At 43.9% G+C, this 17,940-nt stretch overlaps 1 protein-coding gene and 1 long non-coding RNA gene across 3 annotated transcripts in view; one reads left to right on the forward strand and one right to left on the reverse strand.

The window, feature by feature from the left end:
• Positions 1-9,542, reverse strand: part of ASXL1 (ASXL transcriptional regulator 1) — a 72,871-nt gene extending 63,329 nt beyond the window's left edge. For both annotated transcript variants that reach the window (XM_047771349.1, XM_047771347.1), the window contains exons 1-4: positions 9,396-9,542; positions 3,853-3,935; positions 2,675-2,677; positions 956-1,064 (exon numbers count right to left, since the gene is read on the reverse strand). In XM_047771349.1, coding sequence (XP_047627305.1) covers positions 956-1,064; positions 2,675-2,677; positions 3,853-3,935; positions 9,396-9,452 — 252 coding nt within the window. In that variant the 5' untranslated portion in view covers positions 9,453-9,542. The remainder of the gene's footprint in view (positions 1-955; positions 1,065-2,674; positions 2,678-3,852; positions 3,936-9,395) is intronic.
• A 93-nt stretch (positions 9,543-9,635) lies between these two features.
• Positions 9,636-17,580, forward strand: LOC125122692 (uncharacterized). Its single transcript, XR_007133876.1, has 3 exons — positions 9,636-10,183; positions 10,638-10,830; positions 16,917-17,580. It is a non-coding gene; the product is annotated as an uncharacterized LOC125122692 (long non-coding RNA).
• The last annotated feature ends 360 nt before the right edge of the window (positions 17,581-17,940 follow it).

Genomic DNA, 17,940 nt, shown 5'->3' on the forward strand with positions numbered 1-17,940 from the left:
AGTTTTATGACCATAGGTTATATAGCTGGTATTTGCTCAAGTGTTTAAATTTTGAATTAATTAAAGAAAATAAGTCTATCAAGAAAACAGGACTAAACGGGAAAAGCCTATGTATAGACCACTGCAATTTTTAACTACATTACGGACAATTTTAAGGATCCACATCAAATTTTCATCACTATCAACAGGTCAACTATGTCTAAATTAGAAGTCAGCAAACTATATTCCAAGCCAAATCTAGCCCACTGCTAGTTTTTATAAATAAAGTTTTACTGGAACACACCTATGCCCATTTGTTCATTAATTGTGGCTGTTTTCCTGCTACAAATAAGTCGCAGAGTTGAATAGCTGTCATAGAGATAATGTGGTGGTCCACAAAACCTAAGAGATTTATCATCTGGTCCTTTACAGAAAAAAAAACTGTCAACCCCTGGTTTAAATGATAGCCAGATACATCACAAAACAGCTTGTTCATTTCAGCTCTATGTAAGATTTATTATGAACTCTACCCGATTTGTTATCTTCTTTTGTAATTAGTGTCACTTGATAAATGCTAGTGAGTTTTTAAATTTCCACAAGAATTTTCACATTGCAGTTATTTTCCATACAGCAGGTTTCACTTAGCTGCCCAGTAATTTATCCTTCACAATAGTATTACAAACAAAATCCTATTAAGGCATATTTACAATTACCCCCATACTTACTTATCCCTCTACTGCACACAATCTGCAAAGATATAGACAAGGAAAAACTGAATATGGACACAGTAGCTGATATGACTAAATAACTCCTAAACCCTGTTCACACTACATCTCAATCAACATGCCATTTCAGAACAACAGGCTCAGCATCACCTTCCTATTAGAAATGCAAATTCATGGGCCTCATTCCAAACCTACGGTGATTCTTAAAAGTTTAAAAACCACTGCACCAAAGGAGAGTTTATATTACGTACCTTGAGTGTGAAAAGGCTGATTCGGCCAGGCAGTTTATAAAATAACCCCTCTCCTCCTCTTGAATTGGAATGCAGCATGGCATTAAGACAAGCGAGAGGGGATGTCCCGCTGTAGAAATATACAATAATGAAAGATGGTCATACAAATCAGTATGCCTACTTAGTCAAAGATCTAATCCCTTTCCACTTATTTCAAAATCAAGAAGAGGAAACACATATATAAGAAAAGATCCCATGACAAATATTCTACTTTGAAAGCAGCAAGAGAGGAACAAATGAAATTCATGTAAATCGCACCCAGAGAGCTCTGGGAGAAGACATGTTATGTGTTATTCCCACTCCACATCTCACAGTTCCTTTAGTGCCTTTTATTTATTTATTTTTTCTTTTTTTGTCTTTTTGCTATTTCTTCGGGCCGCTTCCGCGGCATATCGAGGTTCCCAGGCTAGGGGTCTAATCGGAGCTGGAGCCACCGGCCTACACCAGAGCCACAGCAACGCGGGATCCGAGCCGCGTCTGCAACCTACACCACAGCTCACGGCAACGCCGGATCGTTAACCCACTGAGCAAGGGCAGGGATTGAACCCGCAACCTCATGGTTCCTAGTCGGATTCGTTAACCACTGCGCCACGACGGGAACTCCCCTTTAGTGCCTTTTGACAATACAAACCAAGTTCTCAAGAAATTTAGAAAAACTACACAATGATTTTGCAAGTATATTCAGAAGTTCTGGGGGAAAAAAATTACCCAGTATTTTTATACCAACTTTTAAATTAGTTTCCCCTCTATATTTCAACCTCCATATCTTGCTCAAAAACAGCCACATAACATTTTCAACACTAAGACCACAGAAATCAATGATGCTACCCCAGGAAAATAAGCTCACCTTTTTTTTCTCAGTTAAATATTTCCTTACTAAGCACACAAAAGGAAGAGTATTTCATTTGCTTTTTCTCAGATGGTTTTTATTTTACAGCTACTCAGGAGCAATAATTTAATAAAAAGAAAAGTCAAATGGATTTAGTACCCAATAATGCTCAAACATTAAATGGAAAAAAAAAGAAAAAAAAAAGGATGGAGTATTAAGTTATTTCACGGTCCCTGCTACAATAGTAGGTTGCAAAACAATGACAACTCACGTAAGTTAGAGGATACTTACTCAATCTTAAAATAGAAAACTGTCAAAAATACAGACAAATGCCCATTATTAAATATTAATTGAGCTTGGCACCAGCATGTTGATATGAGAGTTCACCCATGCACCTTCTCTTCCTCTCTCCAGCATGTTAAATAAATATCTTAAGTAAAGCCTCTCAGCATTTCCAGAACTAGAGGCCCTAATTTATGCAGAGTGTTAAAAATAAATTCTAAGTCTAAGAAAGCCATTAAAAAAAAAAAAAAGCTCTATTACTTATTCTGCTTTGGAACACACTGGATGCTAAAAAAAAATTCACCAAGAACCAATCTCTAAAAGAACCTCTGTGCAGAATCTGGAGTATCAAGTGGGTGTGCTAGCATCTCTGCTACAAGGGGGAACGACATGCTGGCAGAGTCCTTCTTCGAACAGTGTTAACTCCTACACACTATACCTCTGTCTACAAGTTACAGAGCTGCTCACTCATCACCAGTCACCATGACTGCTTCACAATTCCTATAAGAGCTAGAAACAGAAACAAGTTAAGGTTCTCAATGCCATCTGTCCCAAAGGAACTAATTTACCTTCTATAGGCATAGTGGTCCAACAGCAGTGCAGACAGGAGCATGATGGGAAAGAGCCCATAAAAAACAAAAGTAAAACACAATTATTTATTAACACCACAAAGTGCACAGGCAGTATTTATTTTAATTTTTTAATTTATTTTTATTTTATTTTTTTTGGCTTTTTAGAGCCTCACCCACAACATATGGAGGTTCCCAGGCTAGGGGTCCAATCGAAGCTATAGCTGCCAGCCTACGTCACAGACACAGCAACGAGGGAGTCCAACCACATCTTCGACCTATACCGCAGCTCACAGCCATGTCAGATCCTTAACCCACTGAGCAAGGCCAGAGGTTAAACCTGCGTCCTCATGGATGCTGGTCAGATTCGTTAACCGCTGAACCACGAGGGGAACTCCCATAGGTAGTATTTAAATGAATGTGAGCTAGACAGTTCTGAACTTCCCTCCCCACAAAATGTCAACTAGAGAATGTCTGAACTGACAGCTGAAAAGTGAGGATCTTGTGACCCTAAAAAGATCAATTTTAAGGAGCTAAAGCTTAACAGACAAAATATATGCTGTTTGTTCTGAGTCCTAGAAGGAACCATGTTGTGCTTCTCTTTCATTTAAATTTAAAAATTTTTAAATTTAATTTACACCTTGGGGTGAGGAGAGAAAGGATTCACATCAGTTACTGGTTTTTATTCATGCTTGCGATTCTTTCCGTGTTTCTAATTTGTTGCTTCTCTAGGAAAAATACATCATATGATAAGAAAATCAAGGTCACGCCCCAGTTTAGTATGCTCATATCATGAATGGCTAGAATCAGTAGTGGGAAAAAAAAGTCAGTGGATTTTATGGTGATGAGACTTCTCTGATCCTAAAACAAACTTCACAGATACGGTAGAGAGAAGGGTAGGTTTAAACACGATGGAGCCTGTCAGTCTGTTTCTTCTCTATCACTGAAACTTACAAAACAGAGTACAAGAGAAAATGTGCTGACTCCTTACACAAAAAACAAGCTCCATGTTCAAATTTATGGAAGAGCAAGGATGGGGAAAGCTGCTACACTGCTAATGAAAACAAAGGTTGTCCAGCCATCCCCACCCTCCACTCAGAGAACACACAACATAGGAGATCTACTGAAAGACACATGTCCTATAAAACCTCACGTTAAGCACCAAGAGCAACACAAACCTCATTTCCTTTAGTCCTTCTGCCTCTATGACCTGCAGAATCTGCTTTGGTGTCATTGGAGCATCTGAGTAGTTTTCTAATACCTGAAGAAACAGAAATGTTCTGATTTCAGTGTGTAACTTCCATTTACGTCCATCAGCATAGAACATGGGCTACAATTCTGCTGCGAGGTTAACACTGCTGACAACTCAGTTTTTCCAGTCAATTTTACTTTTGAAACCAAATTACACATATATCTACTCCCTGAAAGTGACTGCAATTACATGAAATATTCTAGTTCTCAATTCTGAAAAGACACTTCACCTTAGCATGTATGTTATGGTATGTGGGGCCTTAGCAACCTTGAATACTGCTTAACTTGATGCTGTTAATATGGCTAAACTACAGAATACAAAATGCTACACAATAAATTATAAGACAGAAAAGCATTTAGATCTCCTTTCCCAAGGAAGTTTGATTAACACCCCTAGTTTTTAAATGATAACTTATGCCACTGGGTTGTAAAATTCTGCTGGTAACTGCCACAGCACATTTTGCCACTTGGCAACATGATGCTACGTTTCTACATGATTGGTGCAAGCAAAACCATGAGAAATGGAGCATTGTTTATATTAGTAACCTTTATAACTAAAGTCATGGCAGCAGTATCTCTGTGAGCAACCGGGGCTTTTTGACTTTAAGAAGCTGAGTTGTTAAGAAATGTTATCCTTCTGAGGGAAGAAAAAGACATGCTGTCAATATCTCTGCACTGTCTCTACCAGTGCAGCTGCTGAGGTTACTCCAAGCCACGCCAACATCTTGCAGTCTCATTTAACAGTACCGACTAAGTACCGCACTGCTCTGCCACAAAGGTAAAGCAAAAAGTCTGACAGGACTTCTCCAAGGAGGATTGTGAGCCCTGAGAACTAATGGAAGTCAAGTTTTGGAGAAGTAGGTGCTGAAATAAAACCTCTATTTACCGTAGTCCCATTTTTAGCCTCTCCTTGTTCAGTTTTTATATTCTCTTTGGGTAACATTATTATCTTTCACAGTGTCAACTCTTAGCTAAATTCTGGTGACTCCCAAACCTCTGCCTCCAGCCTGGATATCTCCCCAAGCTTCAGATATTCAGTTCTATACTGGATGCCCCCATGATCATCTGCTCTCATTCATTTCCCCTTTTCTAATCTTCCTTTCCTTGGGTGGAAGTCTGTCTCACCACCTAATTCAGAAACCTAGGCATCATCCTTCAGTCTCACCTGTCCCTCAGTTCCCACAGCCAGTTTCTGACCCAACCTGACATAACAGCTTCTTTGCTAATATCCCTGCAACCAGCCCTGCTTTCCTTAAATTCATTCTCACGCTACTGCCATCCTTCATTCAAGAGACACATGAAATACTTCCTTTGTGCTAGGGACAATTTTAGAAATTCATCAGTAAACAAGATTAAAAACTCCTGCTTTTGCAGAACTTAACCCACCACAGCCTGAGGTCAGTCCAACAAAATAAACCTGACCTCATCACTTTCCCCCTTTAAAGTCTTTTGACAACAACCTATTATATACAGTGAAAGTTGAAGCTTCCAAAGAGACCACTGGCCCACTGAAAAAGCAAAGGCTCTAGAACCAGACAGACCCGGATTCAAATTCTGACCTGCTAAACTTGGGGAAGTTACTACCCACTCTGAGCCCACGTTCCCTCATTTGTGAAAGAAGGATACTGATGGCCTCCTCTCAGAGTTGTTTTAGAGATTAAAGACAGTGCAGTCAGTGCCTAAAATGTGATACAAAGTAGGTGTGTGCTGGCCTGGCACCCAAGGCCCTTAGAATCTGGTCTCTACCTGTCTCTCTACAGGACTGCCCAACTGATACTCCACAAACTTTATGTTCCAATAACTACGTGTAGTTCTACCCAGTGTCCACACTCTCCATCCTGCAAGTAAACACACACACATTCCTTTATTTTGTTACCAGCTCCTGCTCATCCTCTATGATGGGCCTAACTCCTACTCACCCTTCAAGATTCAGTTCAGAAAGCACCTTCCTCCAGGAAGCCTTTTCTGTTCTCTGCCAGACAGAGTTAATCATCTCTTTTCAGTGTCCCACAGTTGCACAACACATATAATTTATCTTCCAAAGTAGGACACTTGAGAGTAAAAGGAGGAATTATTCATAATTATGCCTAGACAATAAGCAGGAACCAGGATGCCTATTACCATTTATGCATCTATGATGGCACTTACCATGCCTGTAATGAAATTCTATTCATGTGTCCGGACCTTCTCCAGCCCCAGAAGACCATAAGCTCCTCAAGGGCAAACCTTATTCATCTTTGCATTCCGAAAACCTAAGTGCCAAGTTAAGCAGTGTTGATGTGAACATACCCACAATAAACTCTGGTACAGGCTACTAATGCTCACGGCCACACATGTAACTTCTTCTTCAATACTAACTGTGAGCTGGACTAGCAAATTTTTGTATGATGAATTTTTTTTAAGAAGCATTGACTGAAAAATTAGTTACCAATTATCTAAACAGCAGTCAGGAAGAGCCTGAGAATCTAAGACAGAGCAAACAAAAATCTCTAAAGGGAAGTTACATCAAAAGATACAAAGTATTCACTTTTATTAAAACTGTATATGCCTCCAGCTTTTAGTGTAAGAACAATTCAGCAGTGTTCTATCCCTAGTCTGTCTTTCTAGAGGATACTTTAAAAAAAAGTATCTCTTCTCCAACTTCAAAGGGGGAAAAAAATGTTTGATGTAAGAATGGTCAGTCATGAATCAAAGTGAAAGAGAAAGCATGCAATGCAGAGGTTCTCAAAGCAAGGGAGAATCCATTTAAGGGCATTCAATTTAAAGGGAAATCCACTCAGCTATTTCTCCCAAGCAAATTGTTCCTAACAAGCAGGAGGATTTCTACCCTATGAAGTCTCTCTCTTACATCTAGGAAAAAAAACGCTAGAAAATGTTTGAAAGAATATCTACTTCTCAACAACATAATTAACAGCGACAAAAATCAACCTCTTGGTGTTTACTACACTACTGAAATTGTCCAGAAATCTCTTCTTTCCTACAAAAATAGATTTTAAAAATGTTCCTGGTATTATGCTAGCCACCAATCTCAGCAAGGTCGGGGGCAGCATGAAACTGCCCCCAAGTCAGTGCACCTGAGTGCCATGGCAAGAACTCCAAATTCACCTGTTCAAAGAGTAATTAGATTCAATCTACGATCCAACCATTACAGCTCACTCAGGTCAAGCTGCTTGCTCTCTCTCCAGCGCAAGCAATCACAAACGCTCCAGCACTTGTTACACCTTTTTTTTTTTTTTTTTCAATGAGGGGAGAAAAGTTCTTGCTCACCCACCAACTGATCCCATCCAAAGAGACAGAAAATTCTAAACAAAGAATAATAAAAGATACGCAGACTTACACACCATAGTCCTACAAGTCAGCTTTCAGGTATCTAAGTGCACCAGAAAGTAATTCCTATTCATATTACTATTTTTTAAATGAATAACCATAGAAGAAAAAGAAGATAAAGAACATACCAGGATAATCTGGCAAGAGTTGAGACAATGATACAACAGAAATAGCAACCTGGATACTCAAGTGCAAATAACAGTAAATTCAAGAACCTAAAGAGACTTAACAGAACAGTGGACCCCAAATTCCTAGTGCCTTTCAACCAGGAAGAGCTAACAGAGCTTTGAGACAAGCGGACTTTAGAATTCCGTCAGTACATAACACAGGATTTAAAGGTACTTTCACCTACCTCTAACAAGTAAAACTCTGGCAAGCAAATTTCCTTCTGATGCCCAAAGTCATAAACACCTGCATAACAGAAACTCAGAGGAGAATTTCAATGAAAAGACACAACTCAAGGAGAAAGAGAGCACATCCTTCTGGCTCTTTCCTACTCTCCTTCAGGCCTCAATTTGTTTCCAGGTGAAGAAACATTGGAAAAATCCTAAAGTTAACAAGAGATCCTGAAAGCTAACCAAAACTTCCAAACTTGACTGAATCTGAGAAAAATATTTAGGTACCTCCAAATCTTCAAATTTCATATGCCAAACCAAAACAAGTTAACTGAAGCACAAAACTTCAACACACAAACTAATTGCTACTTCTGTTCCTTGGGTAACAGATGCCTGGGGAAGATGATCAGGTACTCCAAATTTTTCCTATAAACTAAACAGCATTAGTTCTTTTTAAGTCAACGACTGAGTTTTACAGGCTCCAAGAAAGAAAAAGGTGAACCATAGTTTTGTAAAAACCTCAAACACACGTTCGTCTTCTTCTGCACAACACCTTTGAGGCAAGAACCTCACTCTCCAATAAAATGAAAGATTAGAAAGTTGAGCTTCATTCATCATTAAAAGTGAATTATAGCAACTGCATATAAACTACAAGGTGTCGAGAGACAAGTGTGCCATCTGCACTATAACCCTGCTTTGTGACAATTCTGAGAAAGTGACATTTCTGAGACAAGTACAACCTGTTACTACTGTCATCAGCAAGATTTTATAAGAATATGTCTCAAAGTGTCTTAGCTTTGTGGGTGCAAATCCAAAAGGAAGATATTTCACTTGCAAGTCTTGTGACACTGAGAACAGAAAATTCACAATCTCCCAAACAGCTCCAAATACTCAAATTACTCTCTCCTTTGCTAAGTCCTCAGTAAGCAGTATCTTCAAACAGAGACACTTAGTCTTTGTCCAACACTGCATGTATACATGCACCAGGACAACAAGGAATAGAGAACACACAGATACATTCTTTGCAAAGTGTACTTAGTTCTCTGCAGAATGCCTATGTCCAGACTTATGAAGTCCAGTCAGCAGTTCTCAAAGTGTGGTCGGTGGGCCACCTGCATTACAACCAACCTGGGTAGCTGGTTAAAATGAACATACTCAGGCTCTACTTCAGAATCTAAGACTCAAAAGGTCTTAGGTAGGACCCTAAGATGAGCATTCATTAACAACCTCCCCAGGTGTCCCCACAGGACACTAAAGTTTGAGAACCACAGCTCAGGGTTCAAGCTGGGAGTAAGCATTTGTTTCCCTGCACACACCTGGTTTAGATTTCGAAATCTCAAAATGCCACTCGCGTCCTTGAAACTGGGGGCTCCTTCCCACCCCCGGAGTCAAACGCACTACCCCACTGCCCACCAGGAAGCGAGGGAGGAGCTTCCGACCTTTCCCGGAAACCTAACTCCCCCGGGTGCATAAACGAAGCTTCCCCAGACCCCCGAGATACTGCCAAATAGTGGGGGAGGGGTGGCTGAGGCCCCGCCGCCCGGAGAGGGAGGAGCCGACCAGCCAGCTCGCCCCTCCGCAGGAATTTGGGGGGGGGGGGAGCGTGCAGAAAAAGGCGCCACATCCGACCCGGCGGGGGACCTCTCCCCACCGAACGCCTTGGGGGGGGGACTGTCCCGTTCCCGAGTGGCCCGCCCCCTCCTGCGGTGGGCAGGGCTTTCACCCCTCCCCCTCCCGGTGGGGGGGTGCCCGCCGAACCCACCCTCCACACGCCCCCCCACCAAGCCCCCCTCGGCCGCCCGCCTCACCAGGCGCGCGGCCTCGGCCCACGTGCGCTCCTTCTTCCTCTTCTGTTTGTCCTTCATCCTCCTCCTCCCCGGCGGCGGCGGCGGCGGCGGCGGCGGCTCCACGCGGGACCTCCGGGCGGGGTGGGCTAGGGCGGCGGCGGCGCGGGGCTGGGGCGGCGGCGGCGGCGGCGGCAGCGGCAGCAGCAGCAGCGGGGGGCGCGTGGCGGCGGCGGCGCGCGAGGACTCGGGTGCGGCCGGGGAGAAGGGGCGGGCGCGCTGGGGACCGGCTGGCGCGAGACCCGGCGCGAGGACGGCGGTGGGGGAGGGGTGGCGGCTCCACGCGCCCGCGCTGCGTCAGTCGCCCGCGGCGGCGGTGGCGGTGGAGGCGGCGGCAGCAGTGGCCCCGCGATCGCTAAGGAATGCGGCGGCTCCGCATAACCATGGGGTCAGAGGTCACAGCTCTGGCCTCCGCTTTCCCGCTCTGCTGAGGGGCCAAGACTAGACTGGCGGCGGGGCAGGAAGGCGAGACGCGGCTTTCCCTTCGGCGCCAGGGTATATGCGTGTCTGCTGTGGGTGTGTGTGAGTGTGTGTGAAGAGTGAGGAGGGGGACTGTAGGGTTTTTTTTTTTTTTTTTTTGAACAAAAACAAACCGAAAAGGTGGCTGGGAGTCGTAGTCCAGGCTGCCTGTCTGGCCTCTCCCGCTCCGGAAGAATATGGCTGCTTGCAACGTTCGGACCACACTTCCCGGCGATCCCAGCGGCCCGTCTTTTCCGCCCTCCCCTCCTTTCCTCCGCCCCGCGCAGGGCTCGGTGAGGAAGGGGGAAAGACAGTCTTTCGGGGAAGGGGCTGGGTGGAGTCTCGCGAGGTGCGGGAACTGGATGGGGGCCTGAAGCATTATGGGAGGTAATGCTGGGAAGGGGCGGTGGCTGGATCCCCCCACACCACCTCCACCGTGCTAGGTTTAACCCCTTCTGCGCTTCTCTCTTTCGGGCCGTCGCGCTGTTAAGGGTGGGGATTGAGAACTGGTAGCTCAACCCCCACCCCCCCGCTTAGTGCCTTTCTCCGCCTAAACGATTCTCACGGACACTTCTTGTAGGTGACAAGTGACAGGACTTTCCCTTTTGGTCCTCCGCTAAATGACTCACTGCCGCATAATAATGAGACAAAAAGAAACTCATATCAGTAAAACGGTTATTTCATGATTGAGGGACCTAGACAGTTTCCCATTTCCTCCTGTGCTTTCATACCGCTTTGTGTTTGCAGAAGCTGTATTTGCAGAAGCTGCACCCCAGCCCGCAGTGTTCTTACCACCTAGTGAACTTGGTGATATGGATGGTGTAAAGAACTTGGACTTCGGGGCCATACTTTCCAGAATGCACCTGAGGCCTTTTTTGAGGCAGTACCCTGGAGAGAACACAGAACCTGGGGTCAAACGGACCTAGACCAGCCAGTCCAGGTTATCAGCGTAATACCTAACAGCATTATTGAGATTAAAATCAACATAAAACACCTGGCATGTTGGAAGAGGGTGTGAATGGGTATATATAATTTGGCTCCTGGCATAGAGCTAGTGTTTAATAGGTACCGGGCTGAGAGGCAATGCGCAATGTATTTACCCTCTCTGAGCCTTGGTTGCAGAGCACGAAATGAAATGAGATTCAGAGTACCCAACACATAGGTTTTCTGTGCCTGGTTGTTGAATCAGCCAATATCCAGAAACATTCCTAGAATCAGCCTTAAATTGGATAATGGCCAGTTCTTTAAAATTAGGGAGGAAGGGTCAGTGGCCATATTTGAAAGTTTTTCCCTCTGAGGAAGCACACTCTTCACTCCCTGAGGTCAGCACACGGGAGAGCCAATGCTTAGGGAAGACCAACACCATGCTGCCCAAGCCTAACAAGGAGTTCAGTGCTCCTGCTTGCTTGCTTCCTTGCTTTTTATGGAAGTTCCCAGGCTAGGGGTCAAATTTGTAGCTGCCAGCCTACACCACAGCCACAGCAATTTGGGATCCGAGCCAAGTCTGCAGTCTATACCACAGCTCACATTAATGCCAGATCCTTAACCCACTGAGCGAGGCATGGGATCAAACCCACATCCTCACGGATACTAGTCAAATTCGTTATTGCTGAGCCCCAACAGGAACTCCAGTGCTCCTGTTTCTAATGCATGTCACACAAGACTTTGGTGTCCAATAAACAAAATCCTGCACAGTAAATCGACGGTAGACGGTGAAATAAGGTGCTTTAAAATCTTCTGTCCCCTTCTAACTTCACTCCAACAGAGGGAAAGGAAGAATCCCACCTCCACAACCCAAAAATTGTCTGACCTGATTTTTTTTTTTTTTTTTTGTCTTTTCGAGGGCCACTTCCCGCGGCATATGAAGGTTCCCAGGCTAGGGGAATAATCGGAGCTGTAGTCGCCGGCCTACGCCAGAGCCACAGCAAATTGGGATCCGAGCCGTGTCTGCAACCTACACCACAGCTCATGGCAACGCTGGATCGTTAACCCACTGAGCAAGGCTAGGGATCGAACCCCACAACCTCATGGTTCCTAGTTGGATTCGTTAGCCACTGTGCCACGATGGGAACTCCTGACCTGATTTTTTTTAATGTTGGTTATTGTTGTTTAATCTGCAGCTGACACAGTAACCTTTGACAAGTCATTTGGCTTGATTCAAAATGTTTTCTTCTTGAGTAGCTTCATCCTTCTCTGACCTCCAAGGAGTAGAGGAGATTCATTCTAAAACTTACGTTTTTTTGCAGTCCACATAGTGGTTCACTGGTAACAAACCCGATTAGTATCCATGAAGATATGGGTTTGATCCCTGGCCTTGCTCAGTGGGTTAAGGATACGGCATTGCCACAAGCTTTGGTGTAGGTAGCAGAGGTGGCTCCAATTGGACCCCTAGCCTGGGAACTTCCATGTGCCGTGTGTGTGTGGCCCTAAAAAGACAAAATAAAATAAATAAAATAAAATTTATGTTTTTTGGTTTTTTTGGCCACACCCACAGAATGGGGAAGTTCCCAGGCCAGGAATCGAACCCACACCACAGCAGCTATCCCAGCTACAGCAGTGACAATGCCATATCTTTAACCAGCTGCGCCAAAAAATTTACATGTTAATACATGCACCGTGATTGACAGAATAGTGGCCTCCTTGGCCTCTCGCTCCCTACCGAAAGAAAAGAAAACTATGCCCTGGTCTCTAGAAACTGTGAATGTGTTACATTTCCTGGCAAAAAGGAACACTGAGGTGGAATTAAGGAGCATTAAATAGATTATTCTGGATTATCTGATGGGCTCTTAAAAAGCAGAAGAAGGAGGCTGCAGAGTTGCTTTGGAGAGAAGAGGCAGGAAAAGAAATCAGATTTGAAGCTTGAGAGGAACTCAAACCACTGTTGCTGAAGGGGCCATGAGCCAGGGAATGTAGGCAGCCTTTAGAAGCTGAAAACAAGCCCTGTGGGCAAGTAATGGGACCTTAATCCTCTAGCCTCATGAGACTGAGTTTTCACAACCTGAATGAGTTCAGAAGTAGGTTCTCCCCATTCCCACCCCAGTGTCTGCAGAGAAGAGTCCATTCCTGCTAACACCTTGATTCTAGCCTTATCAGAGAAACTGCTGAGCCACACAGTCCAGACTTTTGGCCCACAGTGTGAGATATAGTGCTGTTTTAAGCCACTCAATCTAGTAACTTTTTATTTATTTATTTTATCTTTTTTTTTTTTGTCTTTTGCTATTTCTTTGGGCCGCTCCTGCGGCATATGGAGGTTCCCAGGCTAGGGGTCCAATTGGAGCTGTAGCCACCGGCCTATGCCAGAGCCACAGCAACTCGGGATCCAAGCCGCGTCTGCGACCTACACCACAGCTCACGGCAATGCCGGATCGTTAACCCACTGAGCAAGGGCAGGGACCGAACCCGCAACCTCATGGTTCCTAGTCGGATTCGTTAACGACTGCGCCACGACGGGAACTCCTGGTAATTTTTTATAGTAGCAAAAGAAAGCTAATGCAGGCACGGTGGAAATGCCTTGACTTAATTTTTTCAGCCAAAACTGCCTGGCTCTCAGTTGGGGAGAATCCAGATGTGAATGTTTTAAGGTCTCTGCCCCCACAGAATCAAACAGAGACTAATGACAGCATCATAACTAGGGGTGAAGAGAGTACATTCAGAGGACCATACAGATGTGTGTTAGGAGTTCCCTTGTGGCACAGCGGGTTAAGGATCTAGCATTGCCACTGCGGCAGCTTGAGTTGCTGCTGTGGCATGGTTTTGATCCCTGGCCCAGGAACTTCCGCATGCCACAGGCATGGCCAAGGAAAAAAAAAGGAAAAAAGATGTGTGTTAGAAAATTGGCTTTAGTCATTAAAGTCAATGTAGTCATTAAAAAGTAGCTGTCACTTTTGTTTTTAAGTTAATGAGACTGATGGATGTATCCTCTGTGAGAAGCCCCCAAAACAAACTGATACTTTTTTTTTCTTTTGGTATGTGTTTTCTGTTTTTATCATGGTGCTTTTATTACAAAGTTTATTTGAAGTCAACACAGGTGCCACAGGACAGTATAAGATAAACAGAAATGATATCCAACCCTGCCCTGTTTGGGGATGAGTCACTGTTTTCAAGCTGCACAGCTAGGAGCAAAGACACTGAATGAATTCTTCCTGGAGAATCTGAATAACAAACACACCACCAACAGACCCAAGCATTGCCAAAAGGACACACATACCCCTGGAACCTCACCATGAGATAATGTGTTGCCACTGATTTTGGACTTCGCAGGCCTAGTTTGAATCTTCTCGGAGTCATTCTGCAGCTATCTGGTCTTGGTCAAATTATAATACTTCTCATTGACTCAGAGCCATCATTTGGATGATGGGGGACATAAACTCAAAGGGTGGGATGGGGATTAAATGGGATCTTTGTAAAGCACCTTGAACTCAGTAGACTACTGAAGGCCAGCTCTCTTTGCCACTAAGAAGGTTTAGAGTCTGGGGAGTTCCCGTCGTGGCACAGTGGTTAACGAATCCGACTAGGAACCATGAGGTTGCGGGTTCGGTCCCTGCCCTTGCTCAGTGGGTTAACAATCCTGCATTGCCGTGAGCTGTGGTGTAGATTGCAGACGAGGCTCGGATCCTGCGTTGCTGTGGCTCTGGCATAGGCTGGTGGCTACAGCTCCGATTCGACCCCTAGCCTGGGAACCTCCATATGCCGCGGGAGCGGCCCAAAGAAATAGCAAAAAAAAAAAAAAAAAGAAGGTTTAGAGTCTGAAGTGTAAAAAGTGCTCATTTTTATACTTCGGTGAATCAAGCCCTAGAACAGAGTTTGCTACACTGATGAACATTTTCTCCCAGTGACTCTGTCCCCGTTTTCTTTCTTTCTTTCTCTCTTTTCCTTTCTTTTTTTTTTTCCTTTGTCTTTTTAGGGCCACACCCACAGCATATGGAGGTTCCCAAGCTAGGGGTTGAGTTGGAGCTGCAGCTGCTGGCCTGTGCCACAGCCACAGCATCTCGAAATCTGATCACGTCTGCAACCTACACCACAGCTCACAGCAACGTTGGATACTTAATCCACTGAACGAGGCCAGAGATTGAACCTGCATCCTCATGGATATTAGTTGGGTTCATTAACCGCTGAGCCAGGACAGGAACTCCCCCCGTTTTCAGTTGAAGTGGAGGTTCAGAGAGGTCAAATTACCTCCCTCAGTTCTCAGATGATTAAATGAGACATTTGCTGAACTTGCAGCCTAGCATATGATCCTTTACAAATGTGCACTCTCTCAGTCCCTCCCACATTTCATTTCTTTGTATGATTTTTGGCTTAGTATCTGTGCTCTTGTTAGCATCTTCTTAGGGTTATCATCACACTGCCAACATCTGGCACATGGTAGGTGTTCAATCTATGGAACAAATGACCTTATTCAATGATGATTTTATCAGACAAAAACCTGAAGAACTCTTTTCCTGTCGAATGGCCCTAAACAGTATTTGGAACCTGTCTGCACAAATTGTAAACTTGGGTATAGGATTCACCCAAACACATCTATACGAGTTGTAAAGATGCTAAGTATCAAGACTTGATGACCTCCCTGTAAACAGTATCTGCCCATGTGATGGGCAGCCCTAACTTGGCTTACCTGCCATTCACCATTTTATAACTCCATTCCTCTTTTTCAGTCTCCCATGAAGCTGAAAAAGTTGTTGAAATCCCATTTTATTCCACCAAAATGTTAATAATATTTACTTCTGGAGAGTGGCTTTTTTCCCCTACAAAGTATTACATTTTTTTCTCATTGAAAAAAATTATTTTTCATTTAAACCACAAAATGGAGCATTTAGATTAAGGTGGCAGATGTTTTTCACTTTTTCACTAGTTTCCAAATCTTCTAGAATGAGTATGTGCCACTCATACTTATGTGAGTTTGATGAAAAAATAAGATTTTTTTTTTATTCTTAGCAGTAATAATAATAATGAATTCTTTTTATTTTACTTATAAAGGTTTGTGGGGAGCCCCCCCAAATGGTCTCAAAGGATAACCTGAGCTAGTTTTTACCAAAATTGTAGATAATTACAGCCTTCTGCCTGATTCTTTAAGGTTTTCTGGTGGAGATTTCAGGACCCCACTAAGGAGCCCATCCCAGTTTTCAATCTGTTAATGCCAAAGAGATCGACCATACATCTTTGTGATCTCAATTTAAGCCATTTCCTCTATCTTTTCTCTGTGAAGAAGGAAAAGAAACTTTTTTTTTTGCTTTATTTTATTTTATTTTGGGCTATACTTGTGGCATATGGAAGTTCCCAAGCTAGGGGTCAAATCGGAGCTACAGCTGCCGGGCTACACCACAGCCACAGCAATGTAGGATCCAAGCTGAGCCTGCAACCTGTACCACAGCTCACGGCAACGCCAGATCCTTAACTCACTGAGTGAGGCCAGGGATCAAACAAACCCGTGTTCTCATGGATCTTAGTCGGGTTTGTTAACTGCTGAGCCACTAAGGGAACTCCAAGAAACTTTAAAGTGTATTTTAACACCAAAATTCTAAGAGTGGTGGAGCTAAGATGATGAGATTGGTAGATGGGTTGTTTCTTCATTTTCAATATTTTACACTGAAAGCATTAACTTACACACCACCCCAAATAGTATTTCTTCCTCTTTAATGATTACTAAGAACTGAAGGTGAAGTTGAGGGCTTAGATAAATGGCTTTCACAGGCCTTAACTCTCGAGTATCTCAACTACCAAGTGAGCTAAGTGAGAAAACTGGCAGGGCCAGTCAAGCAAAGGAACTTTCCCAAGAGCATACAATTAGTTGTTGTTAGAGTCAAGACTTAAAAGTCAAAACTCATCACAGATTCTTTCTAGGGCCCTGTGGGAGCCGAACTCCAAAATGGCCCTCAGTGATTCCCAGCCCCAACATGCACACTCTTTTTAGTCCCTCCCACTTTGAATAGGCTGAACTCTAAAACCAACAGGATAGTTTGGAAATGACTGTGTCTGGCTTCTGGGGCTCGGTCCTAAAATTGCATCTTCTCTGCTTTGTTCTCTTAGGTCACAGGCTCTAGGGGAAGCCAGGCACCATGTCATGAAGACACTCAAGCCCCCATATGGAGAGGTGACCTCTACACAGCACATGGCCTCAGGCAAGCTTTCAGATGACTTCAGCCCTGGCCAACATCTGTGAGTTCTACCTCATGAAAGATCCAGAGCCAGAATCACCTGAATAGGCAGCTCCTGGATTCCTGACACACAGGAACGGTGTGAGATAATATTCATTGGTTTAAGTCACTAAGTTCTGAGGTAACCTGTTACACGGCGATAGACAAGGAATACAGTGCCTCCCTTGTGCTTGCTTTGTATGTTTGGTGAAATCTACTAAAAATCAAGGGACCTTCTTTCCAGAAAAACTTATTTATACAAAATTCTCTGTAGCATTTCAGGGTGTGCCCAGACCCCCTGAAGTCAATATAGTAAGAGCAGTAACTGTAGTACTCCCCCTTTCCTCAAAGGCTCAGAAAAATAAAGCCACTTGTCTCAGAGCCAGGATTGAAACCCAAGTAACCCAACTTTGTACACAGCTCACACTCTTTTGTCACTTGCTCTTTTGCCTCCCTGGAGCCCTAGGCTCAGAACCCCTGTTCTAAGCTAAGAAATCCTATCTTTTCTCTTCCCGATGTACTCTATCTCTTTAATTATAGAAGGTGAATTTCTTTAATCCTGTTTTGACTGCAATTCCTAAGCAACCCATTGTGTGTTAGTTCTTACTGCAGAGACAAAGTCAAGGTTACTGACTCTGAGGGTTCCCTGCTCTAATGGGATAATAGACATGGAAACAAATAACTAGGTACATTCTTAAGACCTATCATCAATTTTGGACAAAGATGTAGTAATGGGAGTTCCTGCTGTGGTGCTGCGGAAATAAATCCGAATAATATCCATGAGGATACGGGTTTGATCTCTGGCCTCACTCAGTGGGTTAAGGATCCAGCGTTGCCGTGAGCTGTGGTGTAGGTCCCAGACATGGCTTGGATCCTGCGTTGCTATGGCTGTGGCGTAGGCCAGCAGCTGTAGCTCC

Source organism: Phacochoerus africanus, chromosome 3, assembly GCF_016906955.1.
Source record: "Phacochoerus africanus isolate WHEZ1 chromosome 3, ROS_Pafr_v1, whole genome shotgun sequence".
NCBI classification, from domain to species: Eukaryota; Metazoa; Chordata; class Mammalia; order Artiodactyla; family Suidae; genus Phacochoerus; species Phacochoerus africanus.